The sequence below is a fragment of the Emydura macquarii genome, unplaced genomic scaffold (assembly GCF_026122565.2).
Source record: "Emydura macquarii macquarii isolate MOO-44397 ecotype Brisbane River unplaced genomic scaffold, CSIRO-AGI_Emac_v2 contig_2636, whole genome shotgun sequence".
NCBI lineage: Eukaryota > Metazoa > Chordata > Testudines > Chelidae > Emydura > Emydura macquarii.
This window is the reverse complement of record NW_027132773.1, coordinates 26,938,401-26,959,288: the sequence shown is the minus strand read 5'-3', so window position 1 is coordinate 26,959,288 and position 20,888 is coordinate 26,938,401. Positions and strand designations below refer to the sequence as shown.

The window sequence follows — 20,888 nt, the reverse complement described above, 5'->3', positions numbered from 1 at the left end:
TCTGTGAATAAAGTACTTTTAAAATTACGCATGTTTCCATATGAGCTAGATACAAAGAATTTACAGCATTCAAACCTTGGAATTCATGTAGAAATTTGCTGGGTATAGCAAGAGAATTCATATGGTAAATGCCAACCCTGACAGAACATGTATTTAAAAGCAACAAAAATAATAAGCAAAACCAATGCTGTACCTGGGATTAATTCCCTATCAAGCTGATCAAAAAATACTACTGGTGAAGCAGACTGTTCCCTGCTGTGTAGGTGTTTGCCCATTCACATTCCACTAAGGATGGCAGCCACATTTAACAACACAGCAGGTGTAGTCTGCCAAAACATACCTGAAGTATTCAAAAGCAACAAAGCTATTAATCCCAGTGCCCTAGGCTTTTATTAGAAATAAAATGTAAATTTTTAATAGCGAGGGTAATTAATAATTGGAACCATTTACCAAGAATTGTAGGGGATTCTCCATCACTGGAAATCATAAAATCAAGATTGGATGTTTTTCTAAAAGATAGGCTTTAGTTCAAGCAGGGATTATTTCATGGAAGTTCTACAACCTGGTTATGTGGGGGGAAAGGCGTGGGAGGGAGGGGTCAGACTACATAATCACAGTGGTTCCTTCTGGCCTTAGAATCTATGAATTATTTTTAGTTAAATTAGGCAGGGCATATTACTCTTGCACTGCAACATTCCCCCCTTGTTGTTTTGTTTTAAACTTTGTTGCATGGGAACTTTATGTTCATGAAAAAGGCTGACCTGAAAAGTCCACTGAACATGTACAATGCTGGCAGAGCAGTGCTTCAACCCTGACCTGGATGGACTGCTTCTAAAGCTACCGCTATACTCATATCCAGGAGTGTAATTTACAGCTCATGTAAATGTACCTACACTAGCTGTAATCTAGCTAAAATAGCAGTGAGAACACGGTTGCATGGGCTTCAGTGCAGGCTGTACAAACCCACCTGGCTCCAGTGGGTATGTACTCACATTGGTAGCCCACCTGAAACTTGTGTTAGGGTGAACTCACTGCTAATTTTAGCAAGATAGCTAGATTAACCTAGTATAGGTGCATCTGCATGAGCTGCAGAGTAGCTTCAGTCAAGTCTGCATGGCTAGTCAATTCTTGCTGAGACTTAACAGCGCCAATAGATACTACTATAGAATCTGTCATACAAATATGAAGTATGTCAACAAATCAAAACTCTTCTCAGCTCACCTAGCTACCACCTATGTAAATGCCCCAAAAGAAACAAACAGACCCTACTTCATTGTTAGCGATTCAAACCACTCCATTTAATAATACTGCTTATATTGTGCTTTTCAGCTTCAAAGCACTTCAGAAAAGTGAACTATTTAATCCTGGGAGGGGAGTACTATTGCATTTTACACAGAAACTAGCAGAGACTGGCCAGAGGACTGTCAAAAGCTACAGAAGCACTAACAAAGGGAGGATAACTCAGGAATTTCTGGCTCCTTGCCTTAATACATTTAATATAAAGATTGAAAGAGTGCTGTATATGCCAGGACATTAAACATTAACACCAGCCACATATTTTCAAAATAAAATATGTCCCTAAATGTTTTTTCTTTTTAAACTCTTTCCTGGAAATGGCTAGCAGATAACTGTTGATCAAAAAATTAAGAGACAAGAGAAAGTTTGGCTGTGTTTGTGTGGGGAATGGTGACTACTAACATATGGTCTGATAACTTTACTTCATGACCTATGTGAAATATTATTTTGCAATTCAACATGGAAGCTTGCAAGAGGAGATTAGTGGATCATAAAAGGAGGCTGGAGGATTCTGTCAACAAAAAGTTTCTGCTACCATGTTTAAACTCAGAATTAAATGGGTTTGATGCATGTTGCTGAAAGGCAGTGCAGAGTATTTGTTTATACTTTGGAGTAATTCAGAAAACTTCTCAATTACTATACTATGATCACTCATTTCAGAAACCCATTTTCTGCCTGCTCTCCACTTGGGCCCAAGTTTCCAATCAGCTTCAAAATTCACGTACCCTCAGCTTACTGTATGTGCAAAACCCATCTTTGCACTCATAAATCACATAGGCCCAATCCTGCAAACACTTGCACACCTGAGTATGTTTATGCATATGAGCAGTCTCATTGAGTCAAATAGGACTATTTATGTGGAATCTCCATCACTGGAGATTTTTAAGAGCAGGTTAGACAAACACCAGTCGGGGATGATCTAGATAATACTTAGTCCTGCCTTGAGTGCAGGGGACAGGACTAGATGACCTCTTGAGGTCCCTTCCAGTCCTACACTTCTATGATTCTATGTATGCAAAGATACGCCTGTACCTGTTTGCAGGATTGGGTCCATAATTTGGCAGGCAGTTACATGCAAATACAGGATTTGCATGCACAACTTGGCACATGCACAATTTTGCAGATACATAGCAAGAACTCTCAGCTGAAAATGTGGCCCTTTTTAACAAAAATATTTAATAAAAAAGTCAAAACAACTGTGAATGGCTCTTGCTATGGTTGTGGTTTGACAATCTTTTTGTTTGCTAATTTAAAATAAAACATATTTTTTTGTTCTGTTATGATGAAATGTGTCAAATTAGAGAGCCTAAAGGTAGTCAAGTGACCTCAGGTTCCAGAAATCCAGTCCTTTACTACAAAGAGAAAAAACAAAAGCACAATTATTAGTTAAGATACACAGCAGAATCCCAAATATCCAGATTACGTTTTTACTGTCTATCTGAGTTGGTCATATGATCTCAACCACTTCCACAAATAGCTGCAGTCTTTTGGGGAGTTGTTTGCATCCCCATTTTTAATTTTGTTTGTCTAAACTTGTTCCCTTCCTCTCCCTTCCAAAACAAAACAAAATATATTTAGTAGAGAGTGTTTAAATCTGATGGATTGACTATACTTGTGGTTCCATATGAAAAACATTCAAGAAACCAAATTTGTGAGTCCAGATGCTTGGAAAGCATATTTCCCTACTAAAGTCAGAGTCCTGTACCAACACAGACTCAGATTCTGCAAATACTTATATATATGCTTAAATTTAAGTACATGAGTAGACCCTATGAAGTTCAATGGGACTATTAATGTGAGAATAAGTAAGTGGATGAATAAGTTTTAGAAGACTTTGAGCCAAATTCTGAAAAAGGTTAACAGATTCAGAGCCTGTGTCTCTTAATTGTTCCTTGAATATACAATATTTGGTATGAAAACTACATTAAATACTTGAAGTGGCTGCCTTCCATGTTCTATACGGCTGCTCTGGTATTGAATTCAGTGCTTTTTTACTTCAGTGATGTGAGGAAGACAGATCTCACCAGGCATTTAAGGGCTTCTATTGAATTTACTGGTACACGACTGAACCCTTAGTAAGTTTATAGCTTTTTTCAGAATCGTGGCCACAGAACCAAGAATTGGAACTACAAACAGATTACTTACCTGAACACTGAAGCATTTTCCATTCCTGTTGAAGTTGGTCTCTTAATCGTTTTATTTCAAGTACATTTTCTTGGGAAGCAGGTGCATAGGCTCCAAAGTCAGGTGTAGAAACAGCTGTTAAGGCTTTGGCCACACTTTGCACTAGTTTTATTTCTGTGTCCTATTTTTAAAAAATGTGGTGGTGAAGCAGACTTTGATTTGTTTCAACAACAGAATGCAATGTTTTAAAATAACCTATTGTAATGAAGTTGACAGCATCAGTAGTAAGAATGAACAACTTTCAGTTTTCAAGTCGGAAAGTGTTACCAATGAAGGAATTGTTTCTGAAGCAGATAAAGAAGGAATTCATGCTGTGAACTCCTACAGAACTAATTTATCTCACAATACACATGACCTCTCAGTTAATCTTTTACGAGACAAAAGAAATAATAGAGAATTAAAGATGGAAAAAAATGGAGGAAAATAGGGCTTGTTTACTTCATGGAACACTATTTTCCATCACTAATAAACAGTAATTTATTTTGCTTTGACCAATAATGACATTTTAAATATTTGCTGGAATATTTTAACAGTTTAAATCATTGGATCGCAACCTATTTACTATTGTGGGCCACATATGCAGCTCTCTATGTGTTATGCGGGCTGCATCTACCCAATATATATACTCCCTGTATGGCTCTGCGGATGTCACATGGGCCGCAGCTGTGTGTTGATTGGGCTGTGGATTGGGAACCACTAGTTTAAATCAATGTTAAAGAGTCATTGAAAGCATTCTGTGGTCATCGTGATTTATGGTGAAGAGCATGACCAATTATTTTCAATCTTCAATAATGTTACTGAATTTCATTTAAAAGGGATAACATGGATTTTGGTTCTTCTAAGAAGCCAAGCACTCTATATAAAATCTCCACATTTTTATTATAGGAACTGCCTGCTAAGTGTTAATATGAATCTGTTTGTTTCAGTCATTCACTAGAGGCTCACATGTCCATCCAAGCTCCTCTTCCATTTCTCTTAGCCTACCCTTCAGATTCCCAATAATTTTTCCCAGCAGCATGCTCCTAATCAGTGTGCACAAATATACTAATGTTTCAGTATACTGTTTATCAATGTACACATTATTTTAGTTCACAAAATTTAAATATCATAGCACAGTAAATTTAAAGAAAATTCTGGAGAAGTGTAGAATAAAATATGGTAAGATCACTTAAGTGACACCTTGATAAATAACATGTTCCTAAGTGGGGCAGTTTCTAGGAAAGAGATTCCATTTAATGTATTTAATTACATTAAAACAATAAATAAATGATACATTTACCCCACATAAATACTTGTCAGTATATCTGTAAATGGATTCATGGTAACTTACATTTTCCACTTTTTCCTTTTGTTCACTTTGCTTCTTTTCTGATCTGTAGTTCTGCTACTACTTTGTACTTATAATAGCACCTTCCATCAATTATCTTAAAGGGTTTTAAAAAGAGTTAAGGTGCATAACACCTTTGTGGTAAGAAAGCAGTATTATTCCTGTTTTACACATGTGGAGGAGAGAAAAAGCCAGATTTGTAAAGGTATTTGGGTGCTTAAAGATAGGTGTCTAGTGCAATCTTCAAAAATAACTTGGTGCCTAACCCCCATTGAGTTCAATGCAGAGGTGATTCTGAAAATGTCAGTAGGCATCTATCTGCATCTTTATATCTTTATAACTGCACCTAAATGCCTTCACAAATTCTGACCCTTAGTCTCTTGGACAAGGCCACACACATGCTCTTACCATTAGATGGGCTTCTTCTATATAGAATTTTTTTTAAAAATATTCCTGTTTTGTTTTTGTTATTTTAAAGTAAATTAGCCAAATAAAATCAAATATCTCCCAGCACAATGTATTTTGGTGTGGCTCTGATAATGAGGATGCTGACAGTCTGCTGCTACTTCTACTTAAGACAAAGGTGCTTAATTAGAATATTTTCTCTTTGTCAACTAAAAGGATTTTAGGGTAATCAAGATTAGTGCCACTTCTTACCTGAATTACCACAAGACTTTGGGACTTGGCTAATCCTTGCAGTAAACTAGTAAGCAGAGAAACCCCATTGATACCAATGCTCCTGTTTGGTCCAAATACTATTATCAGTAAGTCAGGTTGATAGCTATAAGCTACAGGAAGAATGAATCCAAGTACAGCAGAAGAGAAATTGTTTTTCTCACCATCCTTTAACAAGAAACAGAAAACAGCTTAACATTTATGTGGAACTCCAAACCAGAGATTTACAAAAAAAAAACAACCAAAACCCAGGAGATAAAGGAGAAGGACTACAAAAAGCTTCTAGTATAGATCACTGCTGGAAACTGGATATTTGTCTGATCCCATGTAGTTTTCCTATTTTTATATGAATCATTCATTGTATTACACAACATAATTACACAGCATGATTTATTTCCCCTTTCATTACAACTCCACCCCTCCAGGACCAGTGTCAGAGGTCGTTTTAAACTTCGTCAAGCTATCACAGTTGTGGTGCCTAAAATGCACTGTATGCAAATAGCAAAAAAAAACCTAAAAGGGGAGATTTTCAAAGGCCCAATGGCAGTTAGGTACCTAATTCTCATTTGTACCTTTGAAATTTCCCTCCCAATATCATTAGGAAAAATGTGAATCAAACAGAAAATCTTAGGGTATGTCGAAACTAGAAATATAAGTCAACCTATATTAGCTCGACTTACAGCCACGGCAGTAATTACTGGGGTGGCTCATGTGCACATGGAGCGCTTCCACCGAACTAAGAGAGGCAGTGTGGGGAGCTGAGAGTCCGGTCTCTCAGCTCTACTGGCAGCTCCCTTCTGGGAGCCTGGCTGCCCCACAGGCTGCTGACGGGCTTTCCCCACATACACACACTCCCTATTCCTCACTGGGAGCGGGGGAAGTCCAGCTGCCCCAGCTTTTCTGACCCACCTGCCTGCTCCCCACCCAGAGCCTGGCAGCCTTGTCAATTTTATTGCTGAGACAGCCATGAAATTGACAAGGCTGCCCCCCTCTCTGGGGTGTGAAGCTACCCAAGCTTCTCATCCCAGCTCCCAGGGAGCAGTAGAGGGAGAAGCCACCCAGGCTTTTCACCTTGGCTCACAGTCAGGAGTAGGGTCCAACCGCCCAGGTCTTCAGAGGAGCGTGGGGCTGCTGGGCTCTAGCTGCCTGGCTTTCTTGTCAATTACACACCAGAAGCCAAGACAGCTAACAGCCAATGTAAAGGACACAATGTCTACACAGAGACTGCATTGCGCTAACTACACCCAGGTAAGCCTTACAAGCCTCTTGTGGAGGTGGACTTATTATGTAATAGGGCATTTACATCGGCGGAAGGAAGGCAGTAGCGTAGACGCTGACCTAAGTGTGTAGTGTTGACCAGCCCTTAGACATTAGTGCCAGTTTTATGAACTAGTAAATATATTTGATTCTGTCTTAACTTAGTTAAAAAGAAACAAATGTCCATTAACTTATTTGGTTTCCAAAATTTTTTTATGTACCTCTTTCCAGTGCAGAGAGATATGATATTTAGAGTTGGTCTTTTCAGATCTTCGTTTCTGGCAAATATTTATCAAAAGTATTTTTCTGTAGATAAAAAATACATTTCATATTTCACCAACAACTTCTAATGAGATAATAAATACTACTAAAATTAGTGAAAGTGGATATTAAAAATCATTCTTTGGATGATATTCGTGGTTGCTTATGCAAATCTGATCTCAAATTTATCTCAACAGTAAACACTTCTGAATCATTGTAGTCCCTTGTTTAAATTAGGAAAAGTAATCATAAAGAAGGTCAATACCAGTTAAAACTGAAATCTCAATAAAGTAAATTCTTTGCATTAAAAGTTTTAAAAAAATATTGGTCAAGCCACTTTGAATGAAAAGAGGAGCTGGAGAAGCTGGATATCGATATGGAAAGTTGGCCTTCAATAAAGAATTGTGCTTTTTGTCTCCCCCCCCCAGATGATTAGCAAGTATATTTTCATAATATACAATAAAGAAATAACTACTCTGACAATAGCAAAATTAACGTACCAATTGGCATGCCCCACGAACCTCCACATAGCATTATTATTATTTATTAGGATCCCGTTGTGCTAGGTTCTGTACAAACACAGTATGCCTACTGCAGTACCAACAACAAGAAACTTGTCTTCTAATTCTAATTCGAGGTTCTAATTCTGAAGTAGTTCATTTGATAACGTTTAGCAAATTCAATTTCTACATAGTATTTTGTACACATTTTGGGAGAGACTGCATCTTTAAGGCACAGCTCTGTAATGAGCATGTGTGGGCATATCAATCCAGATCCTCAAAGATATTTAGGCTCCTAACTTCCACTGAAATCATCTGAATTTCAATCACTGATTTCAGTGGAAGTTAGGAGCCTAAATACCGTTGGGAATCTGAGCCCTTCCTCCGCTGGGATTTCCACGAAGAACCCCACCACATGGTAAAACCCATGGGAGGTGACTCAGATGGAGAGTGTCCCCTGCGAACCACATGGATTCTGGGGGAACAATGGTAGGCTGCAGCCAGTAGCAGGGAAGTCTTGTGTCTCTGCAGTTGCTCTGTGCCCTGGTAGCTTCCCATTCCCCATGGCATGGCTGGCTAGAGAATCCCCTCAAAGAAAGGTCCTTGTCATGGAGAGAGCCCCATGGAAAAGATAACATAACTATTTTGTGGATAAATTGTAGAGCTGAGTGAGAAATGATACCCACTCCTCGCTGTCTACCCAGTCCTGCTTCTTCCTCTCCTCATGCAGATTCAGAGAATCCAGAGATCTAGAGCACAGAGACCCACTGAGTTTAGAGCTACAGATGAGCATAGGCAAGACGACCCCTGTTAACCTTTTTACAGCGTGCATCGTACAGTTCCTAAGCATGGTGCCATTTCTATTGTTTGTTCAGGAGGGTGTGACCATGGCTCTGACACTTTGTTGTGGCTAGTTTCACTTTTATTCTAGTCTGGAGCTGGCATTACCTCAAACAAGGACTGGGAATGTATCTGGCCCCTGTGCTGGGGCACATGAGTGTGAATGCAGAAGGTATTTTGTGCCCTCTCCCCACCATCACATTCACCTGTGCTGGGCTCTTAGTGACTTTAATAAAACATCTGTGATTAACAGCAATACATTTTATCTCCTATCACACATTGCTCTTTTTAGGTCCTTTTTTAAATAGTCTGTCATCTCAATCTCAATTCTAAATAATATAAAAAATGATTATACTTTAAACCTACAGCAAAACCTATGTAAAACAACCCTTATAAGGCAATCTTCTGTCTTTAGAGACTACCCCAAAGTATCCCTAAATATACTGAATATAATTTGGCCCCAACTTTATTAGATGATCAACTCCATTAAACAACTAATGTTTGGCGGGGGCTTGGGTAGTCATTTAATACAGGTTTCATCAGGCATACGTGCACCTAGAATCACTTATAAATGATCCTTTGGGATTTAATCACCTGAAATGAATGGAAAACCTTACCCATCATCTAAGTCAAGTTCAAGATCCATGTCTCCCACAACTATGCAGAGCACTCTACAGAACACAAAGAATAATTATGCATGTGTGTTTATATATATACACACGTGTATATACACCCACTCTCTCTCTCACACACACACAAAACTAACATTTATAAATTTCTAACTTTTTAAAACACGCAGTGCAGTTAAGTGATCAGTACAAGAGAAAATCTGATAATGTGGCCATTTGGCTAAGGGATTCACATGTGTGGAAGAGAACTGAATCCAGAAAAAATAATAAACGACTGTTGATCTGCTCTGAATTTGGCCCATTAGCAACATGAAAACAGTATGATAGCATATGGGTTCATGGCAGCTCAGGACAAAATACAAAGAAAACTACAGGCTGGCAAAAAAAAAAAAAAAATGGGGACTGAGGCAATCAAAAACCAAGGTAGAAAAACTGTTATTCGACAGGACCAATAAAATCTGAATTTTGCCTTTGATAACTAGATAGCTTTAATCGCCACATTCACAGGGTTGCCTATATTTAGTATAGGCAATGCTACACGTATTGAGGTGATATGTTTTCATTACAGAGGCAAATAAAACATTTTAAAGGCAGCCCATTCTAGTTTATAAACTTGTATCACATTTTCAAATTTTATAAAAGAGCGCCATATGCAACGAGCACAACCCACCTTTGTAATCCGAAACCAATGCAGTGCTTTAGTGCAACAGTAGTGGAAACAGAAGCCACAGGTGATTCTGCAATTCCATTGCACACCTAAAAATAAATTTTTGTATTAATAAAGCATAATAAATCCTATATCATACCATTTTTTAAAATGTGTACCAATTGAACCTCTTTTTGTCTATATATTAAACTTAAATGCAAACAAATCTACGGCTGGGTGAAAGAAACATTAATGCTGTATCCTGACAAGATTTGGTAAAAGTCTTTGTCTTCTACTACCTGCAAAGAGGATGTATATGGCTGTTATGCTACATAGTTGTTCTGATTGGCAATTTATTTAAAAGTGCAGTTTTATGCTGAAAAGTGACTCTGTAAAAATGGCACCATTGGCTTCCATGTTTATTTTTTCTCATTGTCTTATGGATCAAATCTACATAGTTTACAAGTAGGCAGTGCTCAGGAGGAACTAACGGTGGTCTGGGAATCAGGCTGTCCTGAGTTCTAATTCTAACTGTCACTGTCATTGTGATCTTGGCCAAGTCACGTCACCGTCTTGTCTCTCTATCTGTAAAATACCTGTAAAGGGATTAATTAGCAAATGTCTCTAATGTCTTAAACTGTAAATAAATATGGAATGAAAAAAGAGGTTTTCCCAATTTCCAACATAGCAAGATCAGACTGGAATTTGAAAGTCAAGCTGGGAACTCTCTGGATTATGAATTTTGAACAATAAAGGTTCTCCAGCTGCAATTAGATCTCTTGATTGGTGTAGAATCCAGCTCTCTCCCAGAGATGCAGTGGGGTCTGTAACATTAGCAGACATCATTAAACTTACTTTTGCCACTAACAGCTGCAAATATGACTCTCAACAAGAAATAGCAGAAAGCAGAGTAAGAAGGGGTCATTTTGACAGTTACTTTCCTGCGTTTTAGAATGAGACTTTCATCCAGAGGGAAAGTTTGCAATGAAGTCATCATGCTGAATTTAGGCAATCACATTAATTTTCATGGCAATACATTGTGATGTTTTAAACAAAACAAAGAGGATTATTGCTTCACTAAAAAGTTAAACATAGAGAAAAGCTCAGTTCTGAGTAAACAGTTATTCAGACACCAACAGAAATAATCATAAAGGGCTAAACTGTGCATTTAACATGCAACCCAAAGTAAGGGGTGATGCTCACCTGCTTTGCCCTAATGGTAGGACCAAAAGGCAAAATTCTTCCCAGCGTGCACTGGGAAAGAAATAATTTGTGACACTCCTTTATGGGGTGCAACATACTCCTGTTTGCATAGCCACGATTTTACCTTCTCCCCCACCCAGTTTTGCACAAAGCATCTAGTGCACAGCCCTCCGCACTCCCTTGAGAGCCAGAGCAATGATCTGGGTAGCCCTAATGCACAAAGGGGATTCTTGCTCCCTCATATGCCCCTACCCAGGGTGCAATCTTGATCAAACACAATCCAAAACATTTCTGAAATAAGCCGCTGTTCATATACATTTTCTCATCTTTCACATTTACTCTAGTAAATGAGCACAATTTTAACATAGATACAATCTGACCAGGGCCAGGTCTACATTACCACTTACTTTGGTATAATTTACATCACTCAGAGGTGTGAATAAGCCACCCCCCAAGCGATGTAAGTTACACTGACTTAAGTCCTGGTGTGGATAGCGCTATAGCTACTGCCTCTCCCAGAGGTAGATTTATTCTGCTGAAGGAAGAGCTCCCTCCCATTGGCATAGAACATCCTCAAGAAATGCAGCTGCGCCAATGTAGCGCTTCTAGTGTAGATTAGTCCTGAGACTAGCAGGGTAGGAAAAGATAACACTAATATTGGGCTAACACTGAAGAAAAATCAAAGAGCAGAAGAAATGTAGAAAACAATCAAGGCAGTTTATATTACCTCCTTCTTTAGTATTTTATCTAGGACAGCCACCATGTTTTGAAGAGAGAGTAAAGCTTTCTCTTCCGTCACAAGCTCTGCATCAACTCCGCTGTAAAATAAATTTTTTAAAACTAACTAAAAGATTGGGTTAGGAATAATAATCTGTTATATTCTGCATAGTATAGTTACAGGGTGCTTTTCAGTAGTAATGGTAATTAGTAAATGCCTGTAAAGCATTACATAGGCGCTACATGTTCATGCTTAAAGAGCTAGGGTTGGCTAGGGGATGACAATTCTGTTTCACAATTTTTGAGGTCTTGAACTTTGTTTTCACTCCACAAAACCCTTTGGGACACTCTTCAAAACAGAACTGTGTCAAAACAGTTGTTTATGGATTGAAAAGCTCAGGTTTTCAATTCAGGTCTCTCTCTCCCTCTCTCTGGTCAGAAGTGAACAGAGAACTCTGGACCTCAGAAAACTTCCTGCTGCAAACTTTATTTAAATCAATATGTTTCTGCAAAATGTTTCAGCTTTGAAAAAACCAGTATATTTGATGAAATTACAGTTAGTTGCAAATGTTCTGACAAGCTCTACAAACAGCTTTACTGACATGGGAGGTAAATATTATTTACCCCATTTTGCAGATGGAGAAACTGAGGAAGAGGTTAAGTAAGGCCAACGCCAAAGAGAAAATTAGTTATCAGAGAACTAGGATTAGAAGACAAGAGTCACTGGTTTCCAGGCCTGCGGTCAAATCACTATATCATGCCCTCTCCTCAACATTAAATTGACAGCCACATAAATAAGGCCAACCTGATAAGAGTTTTCAGTTGTTGTGCATTCATTTCCATCTCCACTTGAACTAATATTGGTAGCAAATGTGCATCAGCTTTAGAGACAATTGCTGCTGCTGTTTTAACAGGAGGCACTGGAAAGAGAATTTTTTTCATGTGTGACTCCAAAAACCTGTCTGTTTTGATGACTTCATCACTGTTAGCCGTCCCAACTGCTTGTTCTGCTACGGGATGTGTACTCGTTTGAATTAGCTCAGCCTCCATCATCTGTTGTGATTTGGTGCTAAGATCTTGTAAAGGAGTTGCTTCTAGAAAAAAAATGCATTTTTTGGTTTCACAAGTATCATAAAACAGAAGTATAATTCCTGGACACTAAAAATGTTTGCCATATTTACATGTAATTGCATTTATTTACCATAGCAGAGTATATTTGCCCAGCTGATGCAGGTCAGGCAAATAAGGTCAGGTGGTTAACTAAGTAAATTGCAATGAGTTCATCAGATGTGTTACGCACATATGTGTTTGCAGCATCGGGGCCTAAAGGTATACTCATCCTTCAGTTTAGGGTATCACTATTTGAATAAAAGCCGTAAACATCACTGGGAATATCTGGGTAAATCTCAAAAATTATAATCTAAAATATGATGCTTTTATCCAACAAACTCAATTTAAAAAAGTCTAAAACCTGTACTGTTAGCTGTGATGGACCACAGTAGAAGGAACAAAATAAGCAACATGGTAGGAATATTTTCAGAACATGTGCCGCTTGAATACTCTCAATTGGTGGAATAATTCAGCAAAAGAAAACCGGTTGCAGTTAGCAAGGTTTTTGTCTCAAGGAATATACTAGTAGTTGTAACAAGATAGTAAAATAAATTAACATAAACAGAAAAAGAAAAAGAATACACAATACACTTCGGCATGGGATTTAACACAGATTTATGACACTGTTGCCATACCCTCACAAAAGCATTCTCTGCCCTTTTGTCTGTCAAGCATCCAATCTGAGCAAGCACGCAAAGGGAGGAAGCTTCGCTCACTGGGGACCAGGTACTGATTGTGCATCCCGTCATACATATTCCAACCAAGGACATCACAGAATTTTTGAGGCACTGAGAACCAGATTTTCAGCTGGTGTAAGTAAGTCAGTGGAGAAAACTCAATAATAATGGTGGATTTCAGTTATCTCCATACTGACTGAGTACAGGACAGGATGCAGATATACAATTTCTAGACACCATTAATGACTGCTTCTTGGAACAGCTAGCTCTGGAACCTGCAGGAGGAGAGGCAATTCCTGATTTAGTCCTAAGAGAAGCACAGGATCTGGTCCAAGAGCTGAAAATAGCTGAACCGCTCAGTAATAGGGACCATAGTATAATTAAATTAAACATCCTTGAGGATGGAATACCAAAGAAACCCATCACAGCAATACTTAACTTCAGAAACTACACAAAAATGAGGAAGCTAGTTAAAAGGAAATTAAAAGGAACACTCACAAGAGTGAAATGCCTCACGCTGCATGGAAACTTTAAAAGACAACATAATAGAGGCTCAAATGTATACCCCAAATTAAAAAAAAAAGGGGACCAAAAAAATGTCACCATGGCTAATAAATGGAGTAAAAGAGGTGGTTAAAAATTGTAGCCAATATAAATTTTTTTAAAAATTTGTAGTCAAATCCTACTGAGAAAAATAGAAGGGAGCATAAACTCTGGCAAGTCATGTGTTAAAAGTATAATTAGGGAAGCCAAAACAAATTTGAAGAGCAACTAGCAAAAGACTCAAAAACTAACACCAAACTTTTTTTATAAGTACTTCAGAAACAGGATATCTGCCAAACAATCAGTGGAGCCACTTGATGATTTAAGTGCCAAAGGAGCACTCCAGGAAGACAGGGCCATTGCAGAGAGGCGAAATGAATTCTTTGCATTGGTCTTTACTACAGAGGATGTGAGGGAGATTCCCACACCTGAGACATTCTCGTTTATATGACGAATCTGAGGAACTGTCCCAGATTGAGGTGTCATTAGAGGAGGTTTTGGAACAAATTGGTAAATTAAACAGTAATAAGTCACCAGGACCAGATGGCATCCACTCAAGAGTTCTGAAGGAAAGCAAATATGAAATTGCAGAACTAACAACTATGGTATGTCACCTATCACTTAAATCAGCTTCTGTACCAGATGACTGGAGGATAGCTAATGTGATGCCAATTTTAAAAAACTGCTCCAGAGGTGATCATAACAATTACAGGCCGGTAAACCTAACTTCATTACCAGGCAAATTGGTTGAAACTATAGTAAAGAACAGAATTTCCAGACACATAGATAAACATGATTTATTGGGAAGAGTCAACATGGCTTTTGTAAAGGGAAATCATTCCTCACCAATCTATTAGTATTGTTTGAGGGGTCAACAAATATCTGGACAAGGTGATCCAGTGGATATAGTGTACTTGGATTTTCAGAAAGCCTTTGACAAAGTCCCTCACCAAAGGCTCTTAAGCAAAATAAACTGTCATGGGATAAGAGGGAAGGTTCTCTCCTGGATCAGTAACTGGTTAAAAGATAGAAAACAAAGGATAGGAACAAATGGTCAGTTTTCAGGATAGCAAGAGGGGTCTGTCCTGGAACCAGTACTGTTCAACATATTCATAAATGATCTGGAAAAAGGGGTAAACAGTAAGGGGCAAAATTTGCATATGATACAAAACTACTCAAAATGGTTAAGTCCAAAGCAGACTGCAGAGTTACAAAGGGATTTTACAAAGCTGGGCGACTGGGCAACAAACTGGTAGAAGAAATTCAGTGTAGATAAATGCAAAGTAATGCACATTGGAAAACATAATCCCAAATATACATATAAAATGATGGGGTCTAAATTAGCTGTTATCATTAAAGAAAGATCTTGGAGTCATTGTGGATAGTTCTCTGAAAACATCTGCTCAATGTGCAGCAGTAGTCAAAAAAGCTAATAGAATGTTAGGAGCCATTAGGAAAGGGATAGATAATAAGACAGTAAATATGATAATGCCACTATATAAATCCATGGTACATCCCCCACCTTGAATACTGCATGCAGTACTGGTTACCCCATCTCAAAAAAGATATATTAGAATTGGAAAAGGTACAGAGAAAGGCAACAAAAATGATTAAGGGTATGGAACAGCTTCCATATGCAGAGAGATTAAGAAGATTGGGACTATTCATCTTGGAAAAGAGATGACAAAGGGGAAATGTGATAGAGGTCTATAAAATCATGAATGGTATGGAGAAAGTGAAAAAGGGAGTATTAGTTACCCCCTCACATAATACAAGAACCAGGGGTCACCCAAAGAAATTAATAGGCATCAGGTTTAAAACAAACAAAAAGAAGTACTTCTTCACACAATGCACTGTCAACCTGTGGAACTCTTTGCCATGGGATGTTGTGAAAGCCAAAACTATAACTGAGTTCAAAAATGAATTAGATAAGTTAATGGAGGATAGGTCCATCAGTGGCTATTAGCCAAGATGGTCAGGGATGCAAACCCATGCTCTGAGTGTCCCTAAGCCTCGACTGCCAGATGTTGGGACTGGACTACAAGGAATGAATCACTTGATAATTGCCCGGTTCTGTTCATTCCCTTTGAAGCACCTGGCATTGGCCACTGTCAGAAGACAGGATACTGGGCTAGATAGACCATTGGTCTGGCCCAGTGTGGCGATTCCTATGTTCTTATGAGCTATGCCAATTTACACCAGCAGAGAATTTGGCCTTGAATAATGATACCTCACAATGATCCTGTGAAGTAACTAATTTATTTGAAGCTATGGATATTAATTATAAATCTTTTCTGGATCTCAAGTATGCAAAAACAAACAGAACAGCAATTACCTTCATACATCAAACATTTCCAGTATGGTTTATGTGCAGCCCTCACATTTTGTATAGATTCAATAGCACTACAAAAGATAAGTGATTAGCATCATCAGTTCAGATGAAAATTACTTGCCACACTGAAAATAAGACTCCATTTCAGAAGACTTGGCTAGAAAAACAAAAAGAAAGACATGTTACCTGGAAGGATTACTTGTAAGTGTCAGCCATAGAAAGTGAAAGGAAAATGTGTAGTGTTATGGTCCTGTACCAGATATGGACTGGCTACAGAGCTTTCCTGTGAGCAAGATACACACCAGATGTGTTCACCATAAGATCCTTTAATGCTCTGCCAAGTATCGCTGAAGTTAGTTCAAATAAGGTGTTTCTCACACAGTGCCACCAAGTGGCTGAACTGTATAATACAGTTTATTTTCTATTACAGTTCTATTACATGGCACTAGTCTATACTTACCTAGCGATTCGGTGGCAGTCGACAGGAGTTACACAAGCTATGCAGAGTAGCTTGCTTAAATGTTGACTGCTGTGCTTCCCTTCTGTGTGGCATCTTCACTGCACTGCGCCACTTGAGGGGGTGGTTTACCAGCATCGACTTCTGGATTGATTGAGCGAGTCTTCACTGACTGCTCAATCTATCCAGATAGGTCGATCTGACGGCGGCAACTTTGCCACCGTCAGTATAGACATACCCATGGACACATTGCTTTCAGCTCTTTGAGCACCTTAGCTCTGGTCTACACTTACCTGGAGATTCGGCGGCAGTCGACGGGAGTTATGCAAACTACACAGAGTAGCTTGCGTAACTCAAGTCAACTGCTCTGCTTCCCTTCTGTGCCCTGTCTACACTGCGCTGTTCCCGTCGACGCAGCGCTACGCTACTTGAGGGGGTGGTTTACCAGTGTTGACTTCCTGATCGGTTGAGCGGGTCTAAACTGACCGCTCAATCGATCCAGAAAGATCGATCTGGCGGCGGCGAATTTGCCGCCATCAGTATAGACATGGCCTTAGAAATACTTATGCATATACACTGTTGAGTGAAATTCTGGTCCCCAAGATGTCAATGGCAAAACTGCCATGGACTTCAATGAGGACAGGATTTCACTTGGTTGTCTTGCATCTTTCTATTGCTTCAGCAGATTAAGACATCGATCCTGCAATCAGATCCACACATGCACACACTTGTGGAGCCCTTTTGAAGTCAGTAGGGCTCTGTAAGGGCACCAGAGGCAGACACAGAACAGGTTTGGGACCTCAGAAAATAGTGATATTTCCTTTGCTATTTCACAGTGTTGGACACAATAGGTCTTTTTCATATATTGTTGTTATTTCAGTGTATTACAGTAGCATCTACAGGTCTCGATCAGGGCCTTATTGTGCTGGATATTGTACAAACAGTAAGTAAAGAGAGAGTTGCTGCCCCAAAGATATTACAGTCTAGATTCATGACTAGATGTTGTGTGTGGTGAGCGATGAATGCACACTGTCTGTTATTATTTGGTATTGCCATTCATGGCATTTTGAGTTTAACCTTGACTGAGGTGAATGTCGATAGAGAAATGAGGCCTAAGGATAGAGATGGTAAAAAATTCCCCTCCTGAGTTCACTCAGATATTAACCTTAATTGGAAATAAAACCAGAAAAGGAAAACAAAACCAGAAATAAGTTGATCGTTTTGGAGGTGTGAGTGATCAGAATCAGAAAAATAATACATTCTAGCAGCATATTAATTCAGCAAGGTATTCAGCAAGGCATTATAAGCACGTGCCTAACTATCTCATTGATGGAACTACTCAAGTGCTTAAAGCTAGGCATGTGCTTAAGTACTTTTTGAATTGGGGTCTAACTTCTTAATTTGTATTTATCAATGTCCTCATAAAATTATTTAATTATTTTTGAGCATCAGGGTTAAGAACGTAATGAATGAGAATTTTTCTGGAAATTGTAGTATTTTTAATGAATTGTTCTGCTTCCCACATTTGGGTTTTAATGTCATTTTCTTTACATTTTTAGGCTTGATGATGAAAGCAGAAAAAATAGATTTATTATGAAATGCCCATATGACTTGATTTCTACCTCACACTCAAATATCTCCACTTCAATGTACAATCAGTGTCTTCCAAGCACAATAAGAACAGACACAAATACAGCATGAAACAAAATATTTCTTGATACATACCTTAAGCATGGTGCCATATTTCCAGAGATCAGGGGGAGAGGGTCCCCAAGCAAAGTTTTTACAGTCATGCAGACTGATTCAGACAATGACTTCAAATGATACCCACCCTAGAAAAATTAAACCATGTTTAGCGTACTGCAAAGAACAAATACATACTAAATAATCTATCTGTATAAGCACTGTCATTTTATGAACATGCTTGTCAGAAGTATATTTTTTCATTTCAAAATATTCTACATCTACCTTTTGAAATATGCCTGGATATTATATAAATGGAACATGGGATCTATGGGCTAGTGCCAGGAAAATTAAATAGTCAGCTACAGTTTCTTTTTCACTCTGAAAACATTTACTCAGAAGCAACTTGTTAAAATGTGTCATTGTGAAATGATTCCTTTTAAGCATAACATGGTTTGGCTGCATTACTGGAAATCAATTATGATCTTACCAAGAAAACTTGGGAAGAGAATCTGTACTGAGCCACTAAGGCTACATCTACACTGCAATTAAAAACCCATGACTCTCCCATCTCACAGGGTCCTGGAGCCCAGCTCCAGCCCAAGCATCTACATCACAATTAAACAGCTCTTGACCCTGAATCTCGAGAGTCTGAGTCAGCTGGCACGGGCCAGCTCCGGGTGTATAATTACAGTGTAGACATACCCTAAGAGATGCAGCACAGAACTCAGCGTGGGAGGAAGTCCTTCTAGACTCCCTGCACTAGAGGCTGGAGAGGCCCCCAACATAACTTAGACAGCTCTGGGGCCCTACCTAAGTTGCAGAAGTCTCCCTGGGCTGCCTTATGGACCACAGCACAGCCCAGCAGTAAGTGTTGCAACACTGGTTCATGAAACACCCCCTGCTCACAGCCCCACGCCTGATATGCCCCCTTCACCAGCACTTGTGAGCATTATGACTGCGTTCCACAGGGCTTGCACAGGGGACTCCTCTCCCAGCTGAGACGAGCACTTTTCGGGCTCCTTTTAATTGCTCCGGCCCTCTTACCTAACATAAAAGAGGATCTCACAGGTGACACTTTATCTCTACTAAACTCATTTTCAACTGCAAGTACCTATTCTGATATATAGTTTGAGTGCTCAAAAGTTGCAACACTGACACCTATGAAGACTGAAATCCACTATTCATCCACTGACAGGCACAGAATGGTAAAAGACCAATGTACATTCATTTTGATGTAGAGGAGCCTTTTCCAGGTATTTTAATTTCCATGCCCTTTCAGTTCTTGGCCTCTCTGCTAAGACTAATGAATTGTAACTAGGGCCAGGTAATGTCACAAATAGCATTTGTAAAACTATGAGATGTAGCTGCCTGGTGGATTGGCAACAGCTAATTGGGCACTGGTCCATCGGACGTGAGGAACTTGGATTGTAGCTGGTAGAGTGCTTCTTGCAGCTTACTTATGGAGCAGCCAGGGCATTAGCCTCAGAGGACGATGCTTGCTTTTGTCTTAGCTAGAAGAAGAGGGCTGCAACTGTAACTTTCCAACAGGCAGAAGAGAGGAGGTTTAAATGGAGTAAATTAATGAAGGGTGAGCAATGAATTCTCTTTTGGAAAGAAATCATGCTTGGATGCCTTGTGTGAGTCGTAATATTTCCACAAACTCAACGTGCCCACAAGAGCCATCAGTTGTTTAGGGATGCTATAGAAAGGGTGAGTGTGAAGGATGCACCATGAAATGTTCAGGAAGATAAAACATTTTCTTAGTTAAAAAAGAAAGCTTTCAATGTAGAGGTTTTTTAATAAATGCAGTGGGAAATCTGTAAGGACTCCATTACTGTGTAAATATGTACTTAGGCTGAAGTCTTTAAAAGCTCTACTGAGGTCAGGTTTACTTGCAAAAATTTCCATAATGCAGCTTGTTCGTAATGGATCTGATACGGTTCAGAGTAGCACTCTAGCTGCCATGCACAAGCACATGAACCCACACTGAGAGCTTTATATTTTTAATCAGAACATAAAACCATCATATAAATGCTCTCCCCCTCAAAATTGTAAACTGCAAAATGTCAGTTCAAAAGAGATTCCATTTTTCTAAACACCCACAAGAGCACTGTAAAATCTTAACCATCCTTGCATTGCTGGTTCTCAAAAAAGACATTCTAGTTTCAAATGCATAGGGAAAGAAATTATTTTGCTGAGGTTTTTATAGTTTTAGTTTCAGGCTAGGGATGTGAGGCTCTTCTATAGAGACCCTCCCCGCCAAAATGTACAAAAAAAAGACACATTTAAAGCTTTACCTCGAGAACTGCACATAGCCTTCCATTAGCTAACTGCATTAGGAAATGTGTAAGGTGAGCAAAACACTCGGGAGTAGCATTCATCTGACCCTAAAACCAGGAAAATGTTAGAAAGAAATAGAAGGTTCGGTCAACAAAGATGGCAACATAAGAACTGTTATAATGGACCAACCCACGGTCTATGTAGTCCACTATCCTGTTTCCAGCAAGGTCCAGCACCACGTTTCAGACAAAGGTGCAACATGTGTGAA

At 39.0% G+C, this 20,888-nt stretch overlaps 1 protein-coding gene across 7 annotated transcripts in view; it reads right to left on the bottom strand.

The window, feature by feature from the left end:
- Positions 1-2,452: 2,452 nt before the first annotated feature.
- Positions 2,453-20,888, bottom strand: part of HDAC10 (histone deacetylase 10) — a 31,284-nt gene continuing 12,848 nt past the window's right edge. For 5 of the 7 annotated variants that reach the window (XM_067564339.1, XM_067564340.1, XM_067564343.1 and 2 more), the window contains 11 exons: positions 20,638-20,727; positions 18,380-18,486; positions 16,201-16,268; positions 12,341-12,629; positions 11,546-11,636; positions 9,640-9,725; positions 8,958-9,011; positions 6,961-7,045; positions 5,465-5,650; positions 3,442-3,601; positions 2,453-2,648 (listed from right to left, as the gene is read on the bottom strand). In XM_067564339.1, the coding sequence (XP_067420440.1) occupies positions 2,623-2,648; positions 3,442-3,601; positions 5,465-5,650; positions 6,961-7,045; positions 8,958-9,011; positions 9,640-9,725; positions 11,546-11,636; positions 12,341-12,629; positions 16,201-16,268; positions 18,380-18,486; positions 20,638-20,727 (1,242 nt within the window). In that variant the 3' untranslated portion in view covers positions 2,453-2,622. The remainder of the gene's footprint in view (positions 2,649-3,441; positions 3,602-5,464; positions 5,651-6,960; positions 7,046-8,957; positions 9,012-9,639; positions 9,726-11,545; positions 11,637-12,340; positions 12,630-16,200; positions 16,269-18,379; positions 18,487-20,637; positions 20,728-20,888) is intronic. The other 2 variants (XM_067564338.1, XM_067564342.1) reach the window with 2 other exon arrangements.